This window comes from Aptenodytes forsteri, unplaced genomic scaffold, assembly GCF_000699145.1.
Source record: "Aptenodytes forsteri isolate BGI_AS27 unplaced genomic scaffold, ASM69914v1 Scaffold35, whole genome shotgun sequence".
Lineage (NCBI taxonomy): Eukaryota > Metazoa > Chordata > Aves > Sphenisciformes > Spheniscidae > Aptenodytes > Aptenodytes forsteri.
Genome location: NW_008795334.1, coordinates 2212813 through 2234005, shown reverse-complemented (window position 1 = coordinate 2234005; position 21193 = coordinate 2212813). Strand labels below are relative to the sequence as shown.

Sequence of the window (21193 nt, the reverse complement as noted above, 5' to 3'; positions counted from 1 at the left end):
GGGGGGGGGGGGGGGGGGGGGGGGGGGGGGGGGGGGGGGGGGGGGGGGGGGGGGGGAGTCATGAAGGACTTCTGGAAGATTTGGAGATGTCTGTTATGTTTTCCAGTACTTTTGTAAGAGGAGCAAAATTTCTGAATTTTAACAGAATATAAGCGTTCCATAATGCTAACTGTTGTCAGTAGGTGTTAGCAGAGGAATAGTTGTGAACTGGCTGCCTTGCATTGCTTCCTTTACTTTTCTGGATTTTTCTTTTAAACTCCATTTTATTTGTTCTCTCTTCCAGATGCAGATTCAATATCTAGTTAGTTGGAAAATAAGGCTGCTATTTAGCTGTCAGCCATTTGAAAAGAAGAAAGGCAGCCTTCTAGAAAATGCCTTCCTGGATGCTTATGTATTTTTTTTATCTTTTAGCTATCTAAATAGGAGACATGGAAATGTGACTGTGTATTTTCCTAAAATTTCTCTGTTCTCTTTTTTTCCAGGTCTGCTATTTCTGTTATGCGTATCCCAGATACGAGAGGTTTTTTTTGTGATTTCTGAGCTTGGTGCTATCAGCCTCATGTGAACAAACTAAAACGAAAAGCAAGCTGATTTTTAGAAAACAAAATGCCACGGAGAAGGAAAACTGGTGGGAGTCCTACTTGGAAGAATGGCAATTCTGACAGAACTGCTGTTGCTGTATCCCAAGGGGACCCAAGCTGCTCAGTGTCACCAGCAGTGCATAGTGTCAGTAAGGAAGAGCTCTTCAACAGCATGTCAGAAATGTTTTCTGACCTAGATCCTAGTGTGGTTTATATGGTTCTGTCTGAATGTGATTTTAAAGGTAAATAATGTACAGTTGGCATTACAGTTTTGTTCCATACACAGACAGCTCTTAACTAGGGTGACTCCAGAAAAGTTGGTGTGGGTGTTGCAAGTGTATTTGTGAGTTCAGCTTTTAATGTGTAGGTGAGTCATAATATTTTGAAATTTTATAGCTCTTTCCATGCAAGATTCTCCAAGTTTGACAACGTTTCTGTGAGGCTGGTAATTTGCAGTAGCAGTGTGCTCCACAAATGGAGGTACAGTTTAAGTGGCGTGTTCTGTGACACAGAGCAGGCGGTTGTAGAGTTGTGAGGAGAATCTGTTTTTTCCAATTAGTTCTTGTGCCATATCTGCTAGATGCATAAACTGTTTCTTGCAGGAGAGGTATTTTATGTTCTAGATCACAATTTTTTAAGACAATAGTACACCGTTTGCAGTCCTGGCAGCATTTGCTTTTCCTTAAATACTTGAATTGAGCTTTTGTTCTACTTTCTATTTTGCACTGTTGTCTTGTCATCTCCACTGAGGATTAGTTTTTGCAGGATAAATTGTGTTTGTCATGTTGAATTCTCTGCAGCCTCGCTTGGACTGTGTTTCTACCCCTGTATTCTGCCAAGCTACATACCCACCTCTCCTGACAGATTGTTTTCATGTCTATGCCCTGTCCTTCCAAAGCTTTTGTGGTTTTGAAATTCTTCTATATACAAGTTCATTTGCTTATAATAAAAGTAATGGATGAGATGCTGGATAGCAGCATCTGAGGAATTATTTGACAGGGGAATAAGTCATATATGGAGCATTTTAATCAATCTGTATTCATATGATCACATGTGATTAGCTGAGATTTTTCTAGGACTATTGGCAAAGAAGGCAGAGTTTGGCATTTTTTTATATGTATGAAAGCTAGGTAGCCATTAAAAAGGACTCCTTTTATTGCCGTTTTTATGGCAATAAATTGTATGGAGTTTATAACTTAATAGCTCTCTCATGTTTGTTGCTATGATTGTTATTCCTCTTAAAATTGAAATTGATAGAAATACTGATTCATGCTTTTAACTCAACAAGATTTACCTTTATCAAAATAACAGATTTATCTAGAAGCTTATTGGAGAATTCAGTAAACACGCTGAGTTCATTATTGTGTTGTACTATTAATAATAGTTTAAAAATTGAAAGATTAGCATCTTTTCATATAGGTAATAATAAGTTGCTCTCATATAGTAGAGAAGATCGAAGGACAAGGAAGATTTTATTTAACGTGTGCAGAAATAGTTGCACTTCAATGGACTTAGACTTTTTGCTACACTGTCTTTCAGGAAAACAGAAACATAGCTTTAGCGCTCAGATGATACTTGTGCCAGGTTTTCATTTTGTTCATGTTGATCACAGGCAACCTATACTCCATTTAGTAGCTTTACAAAGAATTAACGCAGATACTGGATTTTTCAGACTATATTAGGTGTGACATTTTCTGTTGGGCCTAGCCATAACGAACGTATTTTGCATACTTTTATTTCTTTAGTCCAGTAGTGTTTTTCAGTTCATTTTACACTATTTCGCCTATATGAAATAGGTTAGAAACGAGTATCCATTTAAACGCTGAGTTCTGATTTTTTTCCAGTTAAACTTAATAATTTTTAGACACTATTTCCTTAGTAATTTTTATGCTTGTTCGGTTATTATTTTGCCATATGTCTGTACTGAGTTCTGCCTTTACCTCTAATGAGGAACAGATCAAGGAGTTGCAGAAGGTGTGTTAAAAGATGAATTGGTGAACTGTCTTTTGGTTGTCTCTTTAGTTGTGATAAATACTCCTTCAAGTAAAAAAATTGCATTCACATCAGCTTGTGTGTGTTCAGTTGACCATGCTTTATTCTCTTTACCTTATTCAACAGTAGAAAACGCTATGGATTATCTGCTAGAGCTGTCCACCCACGCCAAAGGAGTAGCATCTTCAAAAACCTTGGGTTTTGATTCAGTAGCATCATCACTAGCTCTTGTTAATCAGGAAAGATCTGTTGCAAATGAAAGAATGGGGGAAAGTACTGCAGAACAAAGTAATTCTGAAGAAGAAAAAGAAAAGGTCCTACCACCTGATGTGCAGCTGACTGAAGAACTGGGTTCTTTAATAGAAAATCCCTTTCAGAGTTACAGCTTGAGTGATGAATTGCCTAATTCTGCAAATTACCAAATAGTACATAAACACTCTGTGGAACATGATGGCTTTAATGAATTTCCTGAGTGGGAAAAATCTGATTCAGGTTGCAATGTCCTACTTTTTCCACAGCAAACAGGGGCAAATAATGAGGTTTTAGAAAACTTCTGCTGTTCTCAGCCACCAGTGAGTCAGCTGAGTGTCCAGACAAGCTCACCAGCTGCATCAGACACTTTTGCACAGATATTGGAAGATTCTGATTTGTCAGAAAAATGTGTTCAACATGATGTAGCTTCAGAAGTCTATAAACAATCGAATGGAGAAATATCACGTGGAAATTCTGAACAGACACAAGATACTGTTTTGGATCAAAAAAGTGTGACTGCTGCTTCTGGTGAGTCCTCCCAAAGACCTCTGGAACTTGGAGTAGCTGTCGCTGGAAATCCTAATTCAGGGTGCCTGGAACAGCACGAAGAGGTAGTGACTGCCTTTAACAGCCATGAGAGCACTTCTCTTCCAGAGGCCTATGTCTCTCTTGAAACATCCAGTTTCAAAACACCCAAACCTGCAGATTTTCAGCAAACTCAGCAGGGTTATAACTTAAATTTTTCTACACTATCATGTCAACCTCAACAACACTGGAATCTTATGGCTCCTGTGTTTTATCCATCCAGTGGAAGTCACAGCTTTGTAGCTCCTGTGGTTGTCAGTCCAGGGCAGTGGAGACCTGTTTCAGACTATAGGACTTTGGAAAAAGGACTCTTTTTTTCCTCTCCAGTGGTTTCAAATGCCTGGGATAGCAACTCTTCTCTGAAGGTATGGGGAAATCAAGATAGAAACTCAAAATTGAACCTCTCGCAAGCACAGCAGCCACCTGTTTGTCACATGATGAAAAAAAAGATGCACCTTATAGGTCAAGTACTTGTTCTTCTCAGAGGTGTTCCAGGATCAGGAAAATCATATTTGGCAAGGTAGAACATCTATATTGTAAGCTTCTAAAAGAAATCGCTTAATTGTGTACAGGATTTAGTGCAGGCAGAGGCAATTTTCTGACATTTGTAAATAGTTATGCTTATACCCTAATTGCCAGCTACATGGTACATGCAGCATGATGAGTAGTAATAATTGCAGAGAGCTGAGTTGCTTGCAGCTCCTTGACCTCTAGTGGAAATTGAAATAGGAGGGGTTAGCTTTAACTTCTGTCACTAGCCAAAGGAGTTTATGTCAGCAGAGGATTATTGCAGTAGTATTACATCTGCTGTGTTCTTTCAGTCCCTGTTCATTTCGGGTGTTTCCTTCCAATAACATGGATGGAAATATGCCAGCTCTTTAAAGGCAAAAATTCCCCTTCCACTGTTGGATTTCTTTTGTGTAAGTAGTACGTGTGGAGCTTCTTGGGTTGAATTCTTGATTTCTTTTCTAACTCTCCAAAAGCCTAGATTGAGCTTAGACTCCTTTGGCTAGCACCTAAAATATTTTGTGCAATTAAGACTGTATGTGTGAAAGTATGTCACTAGATGTAGATGAAAGAATACCTCCCTTGTTGTTTTGAAATGAGACTTGTAGGGAACCTCTGTCAGCTCTTTCCCCTAGATATCCTCAGCCTTTGGAAACGGAGTGAAATTATTATACTTTGCCTGGAGGGTGATTTTTTTCCCCTTACCTAAATTTGCTGCTTCCATTCCAAATAATCTTGGTTTTGTGCAAGAAACTAAATACATACATGTATGGTAGCAAATATCAGTGCTGGGGAGGAGAAGGGGGAAAAAGCTATTTACTTCTTGATCTTTCACAGGACTTTGCTTGAGGATAACCCAGGTGGAATCATTCTTAGTACTGATGATTACTTTTATAAACATGGACAATACCATTATGATCCCGATTGCTTAGGGGAAGCACATGACTGGAACAGGAAACGAGGTGAGAAATAAATAAGGGATTAGCTTGCTTGTTTAAAGTTCAATGCTTGTGTGCTGTTTAAAAAGCTGCCTGTCTTGTAATGCCTGTGTCACAGGACAAGCATTTATCCCATCATAGAAGTATTTTTTAATATGTGTGTGGAAAAAGAATATGAGCACAAACTCAGCAGTCATCTGTCCGTTGTGTGTTTTGCAATTAAAAATGCCAGTGTCTTTGTGAAAAGATTGTCCTCAGATTTTGTCATGGTATGTATTATGGGTTGTGTCCCATTTCTGGAGTGGTAATCTGTACCATCTCCCAGAAATATTTCTTCTGAGATGAGCCATTATATATGCATATGCAGTAAGTAATGACGATGTTGCTACAAATAACAGTTACACAGATATTTTCCTGTTCTTGATTATTTTTTGTCCTGAGCACTAAAGTGTTGGCAAATTTAAAACAAAATTATAAGAGCAAGACAGAATCAATGATTTTTTTTTTTCCCATAATCGGTGTATTTTTTGGTAGTGGCTCCTGCTAAGCTCACCATAGAACAACTCTTTTTAAGCTTGTACTTGCTAAATTTGAACCATGATCACTTTTCTACTGTCAAATTTCTAACCAGTGGAGAAATGGGTTAGTAAGAAGTGTGTGATTCCACGATAACTGTGATTGTTCAGACGCATTGTAACTTAGCTACAGAAACATGGTGCTGTATCTCAAAGCTAGTGATTCTAAACATTTCATTACTATGTATTTAAATTACAATAATTCTTTTGATTTTTCATATTTTATACAGTTTACAGAGTGGACTAATCTTAAGACTGTTATAAAGCCAAGAATTTTGTATGCAACAAAGAAGTCCACTTTAAGGTGATCATGTAGTTTTTTTTAGTTTAATTTACTGGTTGATTAGTCATCTTGGTGCATTTTACATCTGCATTTTCATTCCTTGATTATCATACATACATTAATTCAAAAGAATAATGCCATATCTCAGTAGCTTTACATGTGAGGGGGGAATTTCTAAAATAAAAGTGGGCCTTGAAACAGATCAAGCTGTGGTAAGAGTTTACACAGTGGTTAATCGTTATGGATTATCTACTTTAAAAAATACTACAAATTTAGAGAATTAGTATAAATGTTACGTGTCCACCCTATTATAACGTAATTAACTATATCACATTCTTTTGTACATGTGTGTCTTTCAGCCAAAGAAGCATTTGAAATGAGAATCTCTCCTATAATAATAGACAACACAAACATACAAGCATGGGAGATGAAGCCTTATGTTACTTTGGTTAGTATTACAATTTGATCAACGTGAAAAGGGATTATTGACCAGCATGGCAACAACATATGTTTTAAAATGAGATTGTCTTTCTCAGTCTAGCTGTTATTCCAGACGGAAGTCTGGAGTCAAAAAAAAAAAGTGTTACATGGAATCATATTACCAGTGTCATACTCTGTGCACATCTGAGTATTGACCTGGCCTAGTTTCCAGGTGACAAAGCCAAGTGCTTTGCACTTGGGAGCAAAAATAAATATTGTTGAGGAAACTGAATTCTGTTCCTCTTTTATATGATCAGTAAAATTATAAGCTACTTTTAAAATATAATCAGTACTAATTAATGAGTGATGTTTGATGCTTCATGAAACTTGAAAACTCAGTCTTAGTTTCATCCTAAATATGACATAGAGGCAGATACCAGCTGATGAGTTGGAGGGCTAGACTTATCAAATGTTGCTAGCTTGCTTGAAGTTATGCAGATTTACTTAATAATTTTTATTGAAGTGATGTAATCAAAATAATGCACCTGCACTATTTTATGTTAGTAGTGTAGTGCTTTTATTTAGTGACTAAAAGTGACCAGCTTTTATTTAGTACTAAGTAAATGCAATCTACATTTAAATTCTGAAGTTATGTTTAATGATTTAAATAACTTGGTGAACTCTGTTATAGGTTTCTCATACTCCAGTTTTCTGGAGCTTCTCACCTTTTTGCTTAATCATTTCTAGATGGGCATCAGCACTTTTAGACTCTAGGTCTTACTTTGCTGTTGATCATTCATCATTTTAGTTGGTAGTTTTAATTATTTATTTATGCTTACAGAACTGCATTATTTTATAAAATGCATTCTGATTAACAGAAATAATATATTGGAAGGAATATTATAAAGTAGATCTGGGATTTCTCCTACCATGGTATAGAAACACATCAGAGAGTCTAGTGTATAGAACTGACAGCTTTTGAGCAGATAGTCTACATATGCTGCGTGTGGTAATGGATTAGTGAGCAGTGGGACTTAACACAGATCATTTTTATTAATAAATTTTTTATTTTATTATCCTTGCATTTATTAACAATTGTCAGATTAATTTCATAAATTAAGTCCTTGATTTTGCTGTATACTGAAATAAAGATACAACAAAAGTTCTTCTACGAAGTGCAGGGTTTGGTAAGGTGATAAGAATTTTTTCTGAAAACAGGAACGGGGAGAAATGGCACAGTACTCACAGTGTTTGTCCTGATCAGACTTTGGGCTCCTTTTCTGTCATGATGAGACTAGACCATATAAGGACCATTTACTTGCAGCCCACTCAGGTTTCCCACATGGCAGAAAGGCTGTCCACAATAGCTGTGTTAATGTAACTGAATTGCTTGTTTTGGAACTGGCTCACATCTGGTCAGCTCTGAATGTAAGCAGTGAGCTCTTTGTCTTGGAGAGGCTGTGTAGACATGTGCATACTATACCTGGAAGGAGGAGATGTTCTGCAGTCTTGACTCAGAGGAGGTAGAACATTTAAAGGGATGAAAGAAAACAGTGATTTTTTTTTTTTTCCTGTGATCATGGCACACATTTAATTTTGCAGTAAGAGATGCATATACATGTTTTTAAAAATCTCCATTTATATCATCAGAAGTGAAACACTGAACAAAAGTACGTTATTCCAAATGTTTAATTGGTTTCAAAAAATACAAAAAACATCTTTAAAGAAGCGGGCTATACATGTTGTGTGCTTTTTCATAGAAATAAGAAATGGGTGATGTTGCTTGTTCTGTTTTATATCTGTTTTATTCAGGCTCAGCAGTTCAAATACAAAGTCATGTTCCGAGAACCAGACACTTGGTGGAAGTTTAAACCAAAAGAACTTGAAAGGTAAGAATGTAAAGGAAAATTTCATATTAGATTGTATATCTTTCACAGTCTATGAACTATGATTTTTAAAAAGGTATCGCTTAGTACAGTGGGTGGTGAAGTAGCAAGATATCAGTCAAGATTTTTGCGATAATAAGTAGCTTTTTAATTTTTTTTTCCTACAATATTAACTTTTGTGAGATTTTATATGTACTATGACTTTTTTTTTCTGTCACTTTGTTCTAATCACATACAAAAGATACTATTAGCAATAGATATTATGTAATGTTTTCATGATTGCAGTTCTTTTGCATTTAAGGTACAGTGACTGCTCCTTTGGGTTCCTGAGGTTGCAAAAATGATGTCAGTTTGGGGCTGTTTTTGCATCTGGCTGGTCTGTTGCCTTACTTGAAATGTTTCTGCTGTCACTGAGTTTAAGGCAATCAGCACCTCATGGCCTGAGAGGGACAAACCCATGTGCATCACCATTGTTGTTTACCTCTTCTTTAGCAGGACCTTCTACAGAGTCATCAAGCCATTACTTAGAGCCAAAATAGGCAAGTCGTAAACCCTGTGTAAGTGAATAATAAAGTAGCTAGAAGATTGGCTGGATGCCAGGTTCAAAGGGTTTGATCAGTAGTGGTTCAAAGTCCAAGAGGAGGCTGATATCCCTCTAGGATGAATAGTAGGGCCACTACTATTTAATGTCCTTTTTATGACTTGGATGTTGGGACAGAGTGCACTCTCAGCAGATTTGCAGATGATACTGAATTGAGCAAGAGTAGTTTGTTCAGCCTTAAGAAGAAAGGAAGAATCGTATTGTTGTCTTCAGCTACGTTTTGGGAGGTTATAGAGAAGACTAAAAAGATCTCTTCTGAGAATTGTGCACGGATAGGACAAAACAAACATAAGCAAGTTGGAACTTGGGAAATTTTGATTACATAAAAGAAAAAAACCCAAACCTTTTCTTTGAAAGGATGGTCAGGCACTGAAAGAGGCTGCCCAGAGAGTTTGTAGACTTTCAGTCATTAGGGCTATTCAGAATTTGACAAGACAAAGCTCTGTACAACCTGATCTAGCTGTACCTCCTCTGAGTAGGAGGCTGGACTATGTGACCTCCAGAGGTTCCTTTCAATGTAAATTATTTTGTGATTTCATAATATCTGTTGTCATCTGAATTTGCATGCTTAGCTTAAGGTTGGCCACTTTTCAAGCGAGGTAAGGAAGATTATTTTCTTTCCTGAAATAGAACTTACACATTTTCTCCTGTACCTTCAATTTCTGTTTTGCCATCTTTGGCAGGATTCACTTGTTCTGGGTGGAACTGCTGCAGAGCACATTGCTAGTTGGTGTTTAACAGAGTCAGTGAAAATTCCTAGTCAGAGGGTGTCCAGAATAATAGGTGAATAGGTTTTCCTCAAGACTCAAGGAGTTCTTAGTTTAGCAAAACCAGAGAAGGAAGACTGAATTCAGAAATTTTCTGTACCCAGTTTGATATCCTGCATCGCTGTCAGGATCTGATATGGTGTGTTTCTGATACTTGTTTGAAGAAGATGCATTATTGGTACAGTTTTAGATTTTAGTATTAGGCAAAACATCCTCTTGCACAACAGGGCCACCAGGTGGGGTGGAGAAGTCAAGTGGAGCCGCGATTTGTCTGAGATTCCCTGTTTGGAATGCCTTAGTGCACTGATACAGAAAGAATTGCTGTTTCACAGCTTTTGCCCTGGCCCCCTGAATGCTCTGGTTAGTCTTGCTGTAAACTTACTATCATTAAATTATTATTAAATTATTCTCTTCTGTCATTGTAATATACAAATCTGAAATGTTTCTTTTTTTTAATTTGTAGGCGAAACATTCATGGTGTATCTAAAGAAAAGATCAAAAGAATGTTGGAACGGTATGAACGCTGCCTTACTGTTAGTTCAATATTGGATTCTTCAGTCCCAGACAAATCAGAAGCTGCTGGATGGAGTGAAGATCCTTGTCAGGAGGAAAGCCATAGGTTAGATTCTTTTACTAGCTTTGTAGTCTCAAATAAAAGGTTAAAAATGCAAACTTCATAGCAACGGAACCTGGATAATGCTGTTCAACAGTGCATGCATTAAAACAATCAGTTAAATAATAAATACACTACATAGTTTTCTTAATTTTTAAGAATTTCAGGATTTCTAGAAATGAGCAGTCAAGGGGTCTAGTCGACTTTCCGATGCTTTTTGAAAACCTCCCAGTATGGCTGTGTGTTACTTTTCAATGAGCCAATCTTGACTGACTTTCTCTTATCTTAGAAATGTGCTCTTGGATGTATGTTGTAGATACAAAACACTTAAAATCTATAAAATGGTTTTCAGAAGAATGTAGTCCCAAATACGAGCAAATTACTGTTTCTGAGTCTGTGTTTTGGTATTAGATGATGTCTTTGTGGTAGAACGTGGATTCTTCGTGCAGTAGTAATGAGTTATCTACTTGCTCTTGAGTATATTTAATTTAGACTTGTCTGCATTTGTGTTGGTTGTATACACTACTATTTTGTAGTGGCTAATCTGAATAATGTTGTATATGCATTATAACAATGCATAGGAAATCAGATTTTATTGTAGTTATTATTTCATTTGTTTTTTGCATGCTTAATGTATTTGAAATGAAGTGGGCACTGATAATTAATGGAATGTAGTTGATTGTGAAAAATGGTATGACAAGAAATGGCACATCCTCTCCTAGTTAACTTCTAGACTTTCTTTAGCATTGAGCCATCAGGAAAGAGCAACAGTCATTAAATAAGAGCATATTTACCAGGTTTGCTGATCTGAAGGAGGAAATGTCTGGCAGCAGAGTGCTTCAGTGCATGACTGAATGCTGGGAATGGGGGAAAATAGACTCCTGAGAAAGTGTTCTTAGCCCCATGCTGAAGTAAAAAAGGGATACTTACCAAGGAAAGTTCTGCTTTGCTTAGCTGCTTCTTTTTTATAAAGGAGTGTTGAGGTTAGGACTAAGTCATCTTAAATTTGTTTTCCTCTCACTAGAGTTCCTCAGCTGGATGATTAGTGTCCTAAAAGGTGGTTTCTGGTCTGTAATTTGAAAATATTAAATAGTCAAGACAAAATTAAAAATGTGGACAAGTGCTTAAAGAAGGTTTGAAATGGGTTTATCTTTCATTCCAATTTGTCTTTCAGAAAGAGAGAGGCACATTCTGGTGTAAAGGAAGAAAAACCTTTTGCTTCTGATGTGGAGCCTCTTGAATTAGCTGAAGACGATAAAACTTTTCCCAGTACTTCTCTAACATTAGAGAGTAACTGTGATCCTGAACGTTTTCAGAAAGAGGAAAAAGAAATGGAAGATATCTCAGTGGAACACAATTCTGAGAACAGTACTGTTCAAGATGACTTGGATGTTTATTTATCAGATTGTGTAGAAAAAGAACTGTCCTTGGAGAAGAAAGAAGAAAAGGGAGAAAAAGTAGAAAAAAATACTGAAACAGATATGGATGAGGTTGATGTGACCATGACTGAAGAGACTGTGTGCTTGCATACAGGAGGAGTTGAGGAACACTGTGATAACAACATTCTCAAAGTTCAAACTGAAGTTGAACAATCTGGCGAAATACGTACAGAGCCAAAATCAACACAAAGTAGAAACGTAGTGGAACCAAGCCGTTCAGCTTTTGACATGTCAGGAAAACCAGAACTACTGAACTTTCTGGGTGACTGGCCTATAGAACAAACAATGGGACAAAGAGTCAAAAGAGCTAGAAGACTAGAAAAGTCTTCTCTGAAGAGCGATACAGAAGGTAAAACTCCCAGTCAGCAGCATCCCGAGTTAGGTAAAGAGCAAACGGGCCTGCCTGGGACCTGTACTGTTGAAAAAGGACGTGAGGAAGAAAATCTAGCCTCTAGCTGTTCCTCTGTTAGTTCAGATAAAGTCACACCAGAATTGCAAATGATAGGACATTGGCCTGTCTCAGGTTCATTAGAACAGAGACAACAAAGATCAAGGAGAATGAGAAAGACAAGTCTAAATCAGTCCGATGAAGGTAGAAATACTGAAGGTGACATTAATAGAAATGCTCTTGAGACTGTAGATGTGCTTCGTGGGACACCTGTGAACACTGCGGAGCAACCAGATACAAAGAGTTTGCATATGCACGAACCTGAAACAGTAGCTAGTGAAACAGTAGGTGAGAAAAAACCCCAGCAAAATAAGAGAATAAGGAAACATCACAAATTAGCCCTCACTTTTACAAACAACAATTTGCTCCATCCCAAAGAAGAGGAGCACTTGTCTATGCTTAATGCAGCAGAAGAGAAACATGACACATGCTCACATAGACAAAAAAATAGCCATTCACAGACTGAATCACAGGACTTTGCTGTCCTGTGGAGGTTAGAAAAGAAAATGCTTTTTCCTGAGACTACCAAAGTATTGCATGGCAGACTAGACGGCTTCAAACCCAAAGATGTAGATAATGCCTCAGATTCTCAGGAAAAAGTACCCTATCGAGTTATGTATGATAAAAGTACACTTGTGGAAGAAAGTGAACTTATCAGTATTGATGAGTCTGAAAAGCTAAATATGCTATGTAAGCTCTTTGAGTCTGTTTCATTTGAAGCTCTGAAAGATCTGTATGAAAGATGTAACAAAGATATAGACTGGGCCACAGGTCTGCTGTTAGACTCTGATGAAAAGTTATGCAAAGATGTTGATACTGAATGCTTTCAAGTAAGAGAAGCTGAGCCAGTTGTTGCAGACCTTGATTTCAAGGCAAGTACAAACTATGGTGAGAATCTCAAAGACTGCAAACAAATGCCACAAATAATTGGGGCTGGTGATATCTCTGAGCCTTCAGAAGACAAGAACTCATCACTCAGCATTGCAGAAAGTAGGGCTACCAAGTCAACTGTGACAGATGCTGATGTGTCTGACTTGTTGACTGCTACCTCATTGAATGATTCGTCGGAACTGAAGAATTCTGGAGATGCAGCCCTTAGAACTGATGCAGGCAGCTCAGCAGCAGGTATCATTGAGCCATCCGTTTCAGGAAAGCAGAAGATAGAGTCTGAGAGTCCTGTTGAAGAAACTATAAATAAGCCATCAGTCTCACAACTTGATGCAGGTTTATGTATGCCCATGACTTTGCCTCATGGTCCTAACACAACTTCTACCAATTTGAAATTTGAATTAAATAACGAAAGTGACAGTAACCCTTCAGAAAGCAATGCAGAGAATTCCAAAGTGACTGCTTTGTTACTGGAAATGGATCATGTACCTCTGGTGAGTCCTAGGAGTGATAAAGAAACCCAGGGGAGTTCCAGGGAGATATGTGGTAAAGAAGAAATTGAAACTCCAAGCTGGGATGAAACTAAAGCCAAGATACAAAGCCCTATACCAACATCACGTGAAGCCTTCAATATAGATTGCCTAGAACTAACATTACCTCCTGAACTGGCACTCCAACTGAAAGAAATATTTGGGCCTGTTGGCATTGATGCAGGTATGGGCATAATTATATCCATATTTTTATGAAAAAATTCAGTTTGGGTAAGAAAACTTTTCTTCCTTTGCCTGTGCTTTTTTCCCTTCATGCTTGATTTTTAGGGAACAGATTTGCACAATTCCTCGTGATATTGTTGTTTGCTTTTGTTAATCCAAAAATGGAACTGAACTAAGCATGGCAAAAAATATAAATGCAGTAGTGCTACCTTCTGCCTTTATCTTTCTGTATATGCGTGTACTTTAAAAGCATAAGAAAATATGTTGGCTTATTTGCATTTTGAGGAACAGGCCTTTGAGCCTATATTCAGACTCTGAAGGGATATTAAGATGATGAAGAAAATGCAAATTATGACTGGTTAGGAAAAAAGAAAAAGAAAGCTTTAGGCATCAGTTAAATTGCGGAAGGAGAAAATGAATGGTTTAGAGAGAAGATAAAGTGCGGCTGTACTTAAAAGATGAAAACAGGCTAGTCTGCTGAGAGACTATGATGAAGGAAGCCATAAGCAGCTTGAACATGCATCACAAAAGTTAAAGACTGATAGAAAAAGGAAGAAAAGAAAACACAAGGAATATATGGCTTGTTTGTTGTCTCTCTTTTTTCCTTTTCTTTTTTTTTTTTCTTTTTCATCTTTTCTCCTGAAGATTACTTGATGTGAAACCCTGGATGCCTGATTTATTGGTGGGTTTGACTGCTGGCCTCTTTGCCTTCCATGCCTACCTCCTCCAAAAAAAAACCCCGTTTGTTTTTGATAGCAGAAAGGTGTTTTATTGTGTCTGAAATATGCCCTGCCTTTTTATTTGATATATATATGTACTTCTTGCCATTTTATTTTTGAAAGGGTGAGAAACAGTATCAGAAAGATCTTTTAGGGAAAAGCTGTATCATTATGATACCATGATAATTCCTGCTGTTTCCTTTAGAGTTAGAGGGGATACTTGGAGTTTGCTTCTCTGAGTCTGTGTGTTTGAAAGGAGGGATGTGACTGCTGTTGGGCAGTGGCGAGTATGTTGTGTTACATAAAAGCAGTTGCCTGTGGATTGCAATAAAATAGGAGGAATCACAGTTTCACAAATGAAACTGTGGTTGTAAATTAACAGGGGCTTTGTCAAAGGAGGTTCTGCTAGAAAAATGGAAAAAAGGAGGAAAAATGTAGTTGTTCAGGTAGTCATATTTCAACAAGCTACAATTAATGTTAACTTGTTTTTCCTACCCTTTCTGAGTTTTTGAACACCAGATGATGAATTCTGTGTGGCTTTTTTTTTTTTTTTTAACTTGGCAGTTGCTGAATTTTTTTCCAGGAATAAGTTTGTGCAGAATCTCCGGAATTCAAATTAGTAAGTCTAGGCTACTGTACTTTAATTGCTTAGAACAATTTTTATAGAATGCTTTAATGAATGTATTTTCTTTCTTCCATAAGGATCACTAACTGTTGAGGATTGTGTGGTTCATATTGATATGAATTTGGCAAGAGTGATTCATGAAAAATGGAAAGAATCTATTCTGGTTAGTAGATTTCTTGCTTATGATATGGTATGGCATGCTTGCGCTTTGCAGACCATTTGTCTCCTTATGTGTTGGTCTAAATGTGTAAGATATAAGTATCTTTGCAAGAACAATGATAAAATACAATAGTAGTTTGTAAAATATGTGGAGTATATCAGCATGTCATAATCATCAGAGTTGTTGAAAGACAGGTTAAAAGATGAAGAAACTGCATGTCATGAGTGCCTCATCACGAAACCAAGATTCTTAAAAAAGAATGATCATAATGCCCAATTTCACTACAAGATTGATCAAAAATTCCACTGGCCAAAAATCATTACTGGCTTTTTGACATGTAAGAAGAGTTATTTTATGAATAATTATGTATACAAAACATCTCTGTGTACATTAATTGAGAAGAGTTCTCTAACCTCCGTTCCTTCATAGCCTTATGAAACTTGGAATGCTTTTTGGCAAAATTTTTGTTTGGTTTATTTAATTAAGGTTATGAAATCTTAGCAGTGGGGCATGTTCCTCTAGTTTCATGTGTTTGGAAAGATAGAGTTCTATCAAACTTCACTTCGTAATTATTTTTTCTTAAATATATTTCTTTTAAAATATCCAATCTTTGAGTAATACTGTGAGACATTATTTTGAAGCTGGTTTACTTAGAAGCTAACACTTGCGAAGCTTCACTGCAAAATTTATACCTTACTTATTCATGGTTTTACTATTTTTATTTAGAAGCGTCAGAGGAGAGATGAATCATGTAAGTTGTTTGCAGAAGGTATGTTACGTATTTCTCTTAATTGTAAAAAATACTTCAGTAAGGTTGCAAATATTCTGTCTATTGAAAAATGATGGATTCATTTATTAAGCTAAGCCCTTGGTTCTGTTTACCATTTTCTTACGGAGGTGTGTGGGGAAAAATAAGTTAATTATAAGCAGAATCACTAGTCCCAGGTAGATACAAGCAAAAAGCCTATCATTTGTGTACTTCAGAGAACTTAAAGAGACGCTCTGTCTGTTCAGTAGGACTTCTGTAATCTCTGCAGCAAGAAAAAGTGCGGCCAGAGAATTACTAGCAGAATAAGATTTCTGCAGGTGAGGGAAGGAGGTCAGGAATACAACATTCACATGTTGTTGTCCTTGTCAGAGGAATTGATTGTAGCAGGAGGATGTATGTCCTTGCTCAAAAAGTATTAAAATCTCTAGCAATCTAGTTTTCATTCAGCTCCCAGAAGAAATGTCCCTCTACAGCAGAACCCCACTGCTCTTGCATGGGACCTGGGTGAAGACTTCGATTGCAATGTGGGTGCAAACTCTCCACTCGAATGGCCAAACAGTGCTCTTAGCATTAACACGTAGAAGTGTAAAACCAGATTGTTAAGCATCTGTCCTTAAGTTGTAGAGGAAAGGCAGGTAAACGTGTAAACACGAGTCAATAATTCTCTTATAAAAGCAAACAAACCTCCCCACTTAACGTATGTGCAAGGTAGTTTACAGCTGTAAATATGTCTTGGCACGAAATTTTGGCATGAAAATTTGGTGAGGGAGTCTGATGGTTTTGCTTTTGTTTTACAAAATAGATAAAGATGATCAGACATTCTTTGGAAAATACAAGTGAGGAAGGTGAAAACAATTTGTTGTTTTCTGTTTTAGCATTAATAATATTGTTTTAACAAAACCTAAACCATCTAGGTTGAAAAACTTACCTTAATTATTTTGGCTTTGCTTGTATAAATAAGCTAATAATTGTTTTATTTGTCACCATTTTTATTGCTTTTGAAGGTCCTACTGTGATTCAGCAGATAGATACAGATGACTCAGAAATGCTGTTATCTCAGAATGCAGACAGTAAAATACAGAAGAAAAAAACGAGCTGGGTTTCAGGCTCATCTAATGACATACAGACTAAAAAACCAGCAACATCAGACGTTTTTCCTTTTATGGATCACTGGAATGCTCAGATTCAGAAAGTTTCTCTCAGGCAAATAATTTCCGAAGAAATAGCTATGCAGGAGAAACAGGACCTGGTATGGATAGCACCAGTTTTTTATGCAGTTTAAATTAGTTACTATTAATGAAGCAGAATATATCTTACCTGGTGACTCATCTTTGTGCTGCTGATTACAGCCTGAATTCATGAGACTAATGCATGCCAATTAGTATTGTTGATTACTGTGATACAGGAGTTTGCTTGTGGTAGATGTTTCTGTTTTAAAAATATAAATCTCATTTTAAAATGTGGTATTTTGATTGTTTCACAAACAGATCATGGTGCATTTCACTATACAGGTTAGCATTTGTGTTCGGTTGAATTGTTTTTTGGATTGCTCACCTAAAAACGAAGATCAGTGTGATTTCCCACACTTTTTATTGGGAAAGCGATATCAAAAAAAGTTCTTAATTAGCTCCATGCCTTGTTTGTTTATAAGTGGATTGAATTGATGTTAATATTTTTTGTAAGGAGAACCCACAACATTCCTAACAGATGACACATTAAAAGAAGTACTTGAGGTTAATCTCAAAGAGGTTTTTGTACCCACTTGTCAGAAAATAGTGATTTTTTAAAAGACTTTTATCAATACTGTATCTTCCACACAGTTCCCATACCCTGTCTGGTTGGCGTGTGCATAATACTGCCCTCTGCTGCCCGGCAGTTGTTCTGAACAGGCATTTTTATTTGTAATTGTCATAGAATCATAGAATCATTGAGGTTGGAAAAGACCTCTAAGATCATCGAGTCCAACCATCGACCCAACACCACCATGCCCACTAAACCATGTCCCCAAGTGCCTCATCTACACGTCTTTTAAATACCTCCAGGGATGGGGACTCAACCACTTCCCTGGGCAGCCTGTTCCAATGTTTGTCTCTGCTAAGTAGCTGTCCTAAAAAAGAGGAGCTTTGTTTCTACTGGTATAGAAAGTTGGATGGATTAGCCTGTCCTTTGAAAGAATGGCTCGTGAATTCTTTCTTTGAACTGCATGTATGTGGCTTACTGATAATAACAAGCTGCTGTGATGTCCGCAGCTTTATTTTCAGTTTGGATCCATGGAGCTTGGCTTTGTTTTTTTTTTTTTTTTTTTTTTTAATCTGAGTATTGGAATGATCAGTCCGATTTATTCTGGGCTGTAATTATGTTTTCTTCTTAGCATGACTTCACAAATATGAATATTTATTACAGTACTGCTTCAGATACACCAAAACAAAATTATTTATGCTGTTTAATAATAAAATGTTGGTTCAACCCCAGGCCCTCAATATAGAGTAGAGAGGTGGACTTTACACAAGCTCAACATCGGACTAGATAGACTAGCAGGGAATACATTCCAAAACTAAAAATTCCTCCTAAAAAATCCTTGGTTTGCTTTGTCCAAGTTATGAGGGAGCTCCAGCTGAGTTACTTCAAACAACTGCAGAGTACTGCAGTGGTGTATAATACGACTCACCTGTCCCTACTTTATTCTCATCAAAACAGTGTGGCAGGCTGATACTGGCATGTTGTCACTGCTGTGGGTGCATACCTACTGAGTAGATATTTTTTTAAATCTTAACAAATAATGGTAAAGTTGGAATGGCTTTGCTGTTACTATATTTTGTTCTAATAAAAAACTTGTAATATTTTTCCTTTGTCTTCTGGGTAGAATCGTGTTCCTTCTATGGCTAGAAAAGACTGTGCCGCTAAACTAAAGGAGAAGCAACTTTTTGAGATGTTTCCAACTATTAATCAAAGTTTCTTAATGGATGTCTTCAAGGACAACAAGTAAGAAATCTTTAAAGTTCTTTGTAAAAATGGTACTCAGTAACACTCTGTAGTACACAGTTACTGTCTTAAATATTGAGTTAAGATACTGCTAAAGAATGGGTTTTTCCAAACTAGCACACTTTTTGTAGATCTAAATAAAGGCAAAACTAGCTGGTCTTAAAAGCAAAAAGGGCATAAAAACTCTATGCGTAGACTTGTTTGGTTTTTGGGGGAGTAGGCAGTTTCTCTCATTGGGAGAAGAATGTCTCTGGCTATTGACGTCAGACTGACTGTCAGTGGAACTGTGTATTTGCTCAAGCTGAGGTTTAAATCAAGTGGGATAAATTAGTGGGGATGGTAATAGTGGGTTCACAGAAAATGGCATCCACCCAGGAGGAACATCACCTGATGTTAGCTGTGAGTACTTTCAGGGTTACTATAGCAGCTCTGAAGGAATGAGCCATGTCTCCATCTCTTCCTGCTGACATTCTCTTTCTCTTTTCTGCATTATATTTCTGGGGTATGTGGTTACCTTCTTAAATCCAAGTTCCTGAGAACTGAACTTTTTTTCAAGAGAAACTTCTTTTTTTATCCTTAGCCAACTGAATATCTGTCTCTACATATGGATTTGCATGCCTGTTTGTCAGTCTTTCTGCTTGTCCAGCTTGTTATCAAAACCTTTCCTTGTGGGATGTTTAAAATACGTCCTTCATCCATCTCTACAGCTCTAACATTTCACCATCTCTTGTTTTTCACATTCTAAATTCTCTTCCTAGTGTTGCCTTTCCCAAAATCTATCTTTACTTTTGATCAGTCTTCCTCTTGTCTGCTTACTGAACAGCAAGAAGAATAAAGAAGAAAGAGGGCTTATTAGAAATCTGATGGCAACTGATGTCTTATTCTTATTTCATTAAATTTAATAACAAAGCTTGACTGGAAATAAAAGGATTTTCCTGCATAATGGTTTCAGAAAACTAGCTAGTTTTAAACTAGTTTGTACTGTCTAACCCTGACGAGAGAAGATTTAAGATGAAGTAACTTATCCAGCCCAAAAAGCAGTGTTTACTTCTAAACTAATTTCTGTTTGATTAAGGTAGGATGCAATTTACTTCAGTATTTCATTGTCCTTTTAATATTCAAGTGCCCCTCAATTACATTTCCAAATCAACCAAGACTGCATGTGTGTTGATGCCAGTAATGCAGTACGGTGAGTCTGCAAGCCTTTTTGTAATAAGGTGGAAAATTCCATTCCAGTGCTTTATTTCCATTGTCATCTATTTCTGTAACAATATCAAGGTTTGTAATACGCATTTTAATAAATGTAGCAGCTATTAATGTATTTGTAAAGTCACAGATTTTACTTATTCTTTACAGCTACTCTTTAGAACAAACTGAACAGTTTCTGAACTGTGTTCTGGAGGCAGATCCTGTAAAAACAGTTATAGCTCAAGAAAGTGTTCAGCAAAATGAAATTGTTTCTTCCTACAGTGCTGTAAAGAACCGGGAGAAGAAGGTATTTTTATTTTTTTTTAAATAGTAGTTACAAACATATCCAAAGCTATGTTAATGAAAACACCCTACAATGCATACTTAGCTTCAATGTTGCAAATTCCTACAGGCAAAAAAAAGTAAGGAAGAGGATGATCCTTTGAGGGAAGTATTTCAAGATTTTGAGTATCCACAATATGATGATTTAAGAGCAGAAGCTTTTTGTCACCAGCAAAAGAGACAGGAATGTTTGAGAAAGGCTGGGGAGGCCTATCGCATGGGTATGAAGCCTGTGGCAGCATTTTATGCACATCAGGTAAATGTAAATATTGTGCTTTTTGCTTGAATTTAGAGAGGTACTTAAATACTGAATTGGAAGTGATAACAACAACATTGTGCCTACTAGAGTTGATAAATTTGCTCAATTGCTGTTCCCTGTGTAAGCGTTATGTCGAGAATCACCTTACAAGTAAAATCCCTTTCACTAGTAATGATACTGATACAGGAAGCTAATGTAACCAAATTCAGTGCGAGACCTCATGAAATGAGATCTATCCGCGGGTCCTGAAGGAACTAGTGGATGAAGTTGCTAAGCCACTATCCATCGTATGAGAAGTCGTGTGGCAGTCCGGTGAAGTTCCCACTGACTGGAAAAGGGGAAACATAACCCCCGTTTTTAAAAAGGGAAAAAAGGAAGACCCGGGGAACTACAGGCCAGTCAGTCTCACCTCTGTGCCTGGGAAGATCATGAAACAGATCCTCCTGGAAGCTATGCACATGGAGGACAGGGAGGTGATTTGAGACAGCCAGCATGGCTTCACCAAGGGCAAGTCCTGCCTGACTAACCTAGTGGCCTTCTATGATGGAGTGACTACAGCAGTGGACACGGGAAGGGCTACCGATGTCATCTATCTGGACCTCTGCAAGGCCTTTAACATGGTCCCCCACAACACCCTTCTCTCTAAACTGGAGAGGTATGG

General features: G+C 37.2%; 1 protein-coding gene across 1 annotated transcript in view; it reads left to right on the top strand.

The window, feature by feature from the left end:
- N4BP2 (NEDD4 binding protein 2) overlaps window positions 1-21193 on the top strand; it is a 38104-nt gene that overhangs the window by 5962 nt on the left and 10949 nt on the right. Inside the window, exons 3-15 of the mRNA XM_009280140.1 lie at window positions 483-823; window positions 2700-3930; window positions 4755-4879; window positions 6073-6161; window positions 7946-8022; window positions 9851-10006; window positions 11175-13489; window positions 14910-14995; window positions 15719-15761; window positions 16766-17010; window positions 18625-18743; window positions 20100-20238; window positions 20344-20529. Coding sequence (XP_009278415.1) covers window positions 607-823; window positions 2700-3930; window positions 4755-4879; window positions 6073-6161; window positions 7946-8022; window positions 9851-10006; window positions 11175-13489; window positions 14910-14995; window positions 15719-15761; window positions 16766-17010; window positions 18625-18743; window positions 20100-20238; window positions 20344-20529 — 5028 coding nt within the window. The 5' untranslated portion in view covers window positions 483-606. The remainder of the gene's footprint in view (window positions 1-482; window positions 824-2699; window positions 3931-4754; window positions 4880-6072; window positions 6162-7945; window positions 8023-9850; window positions 10007-11174; window positions 13490-14909; window positions 14996-15718; window positions 15762-16765; window positions 17011-18624; window positions 18744-20099; window positions 20239-20343; window positions 20530-21193) is intronic.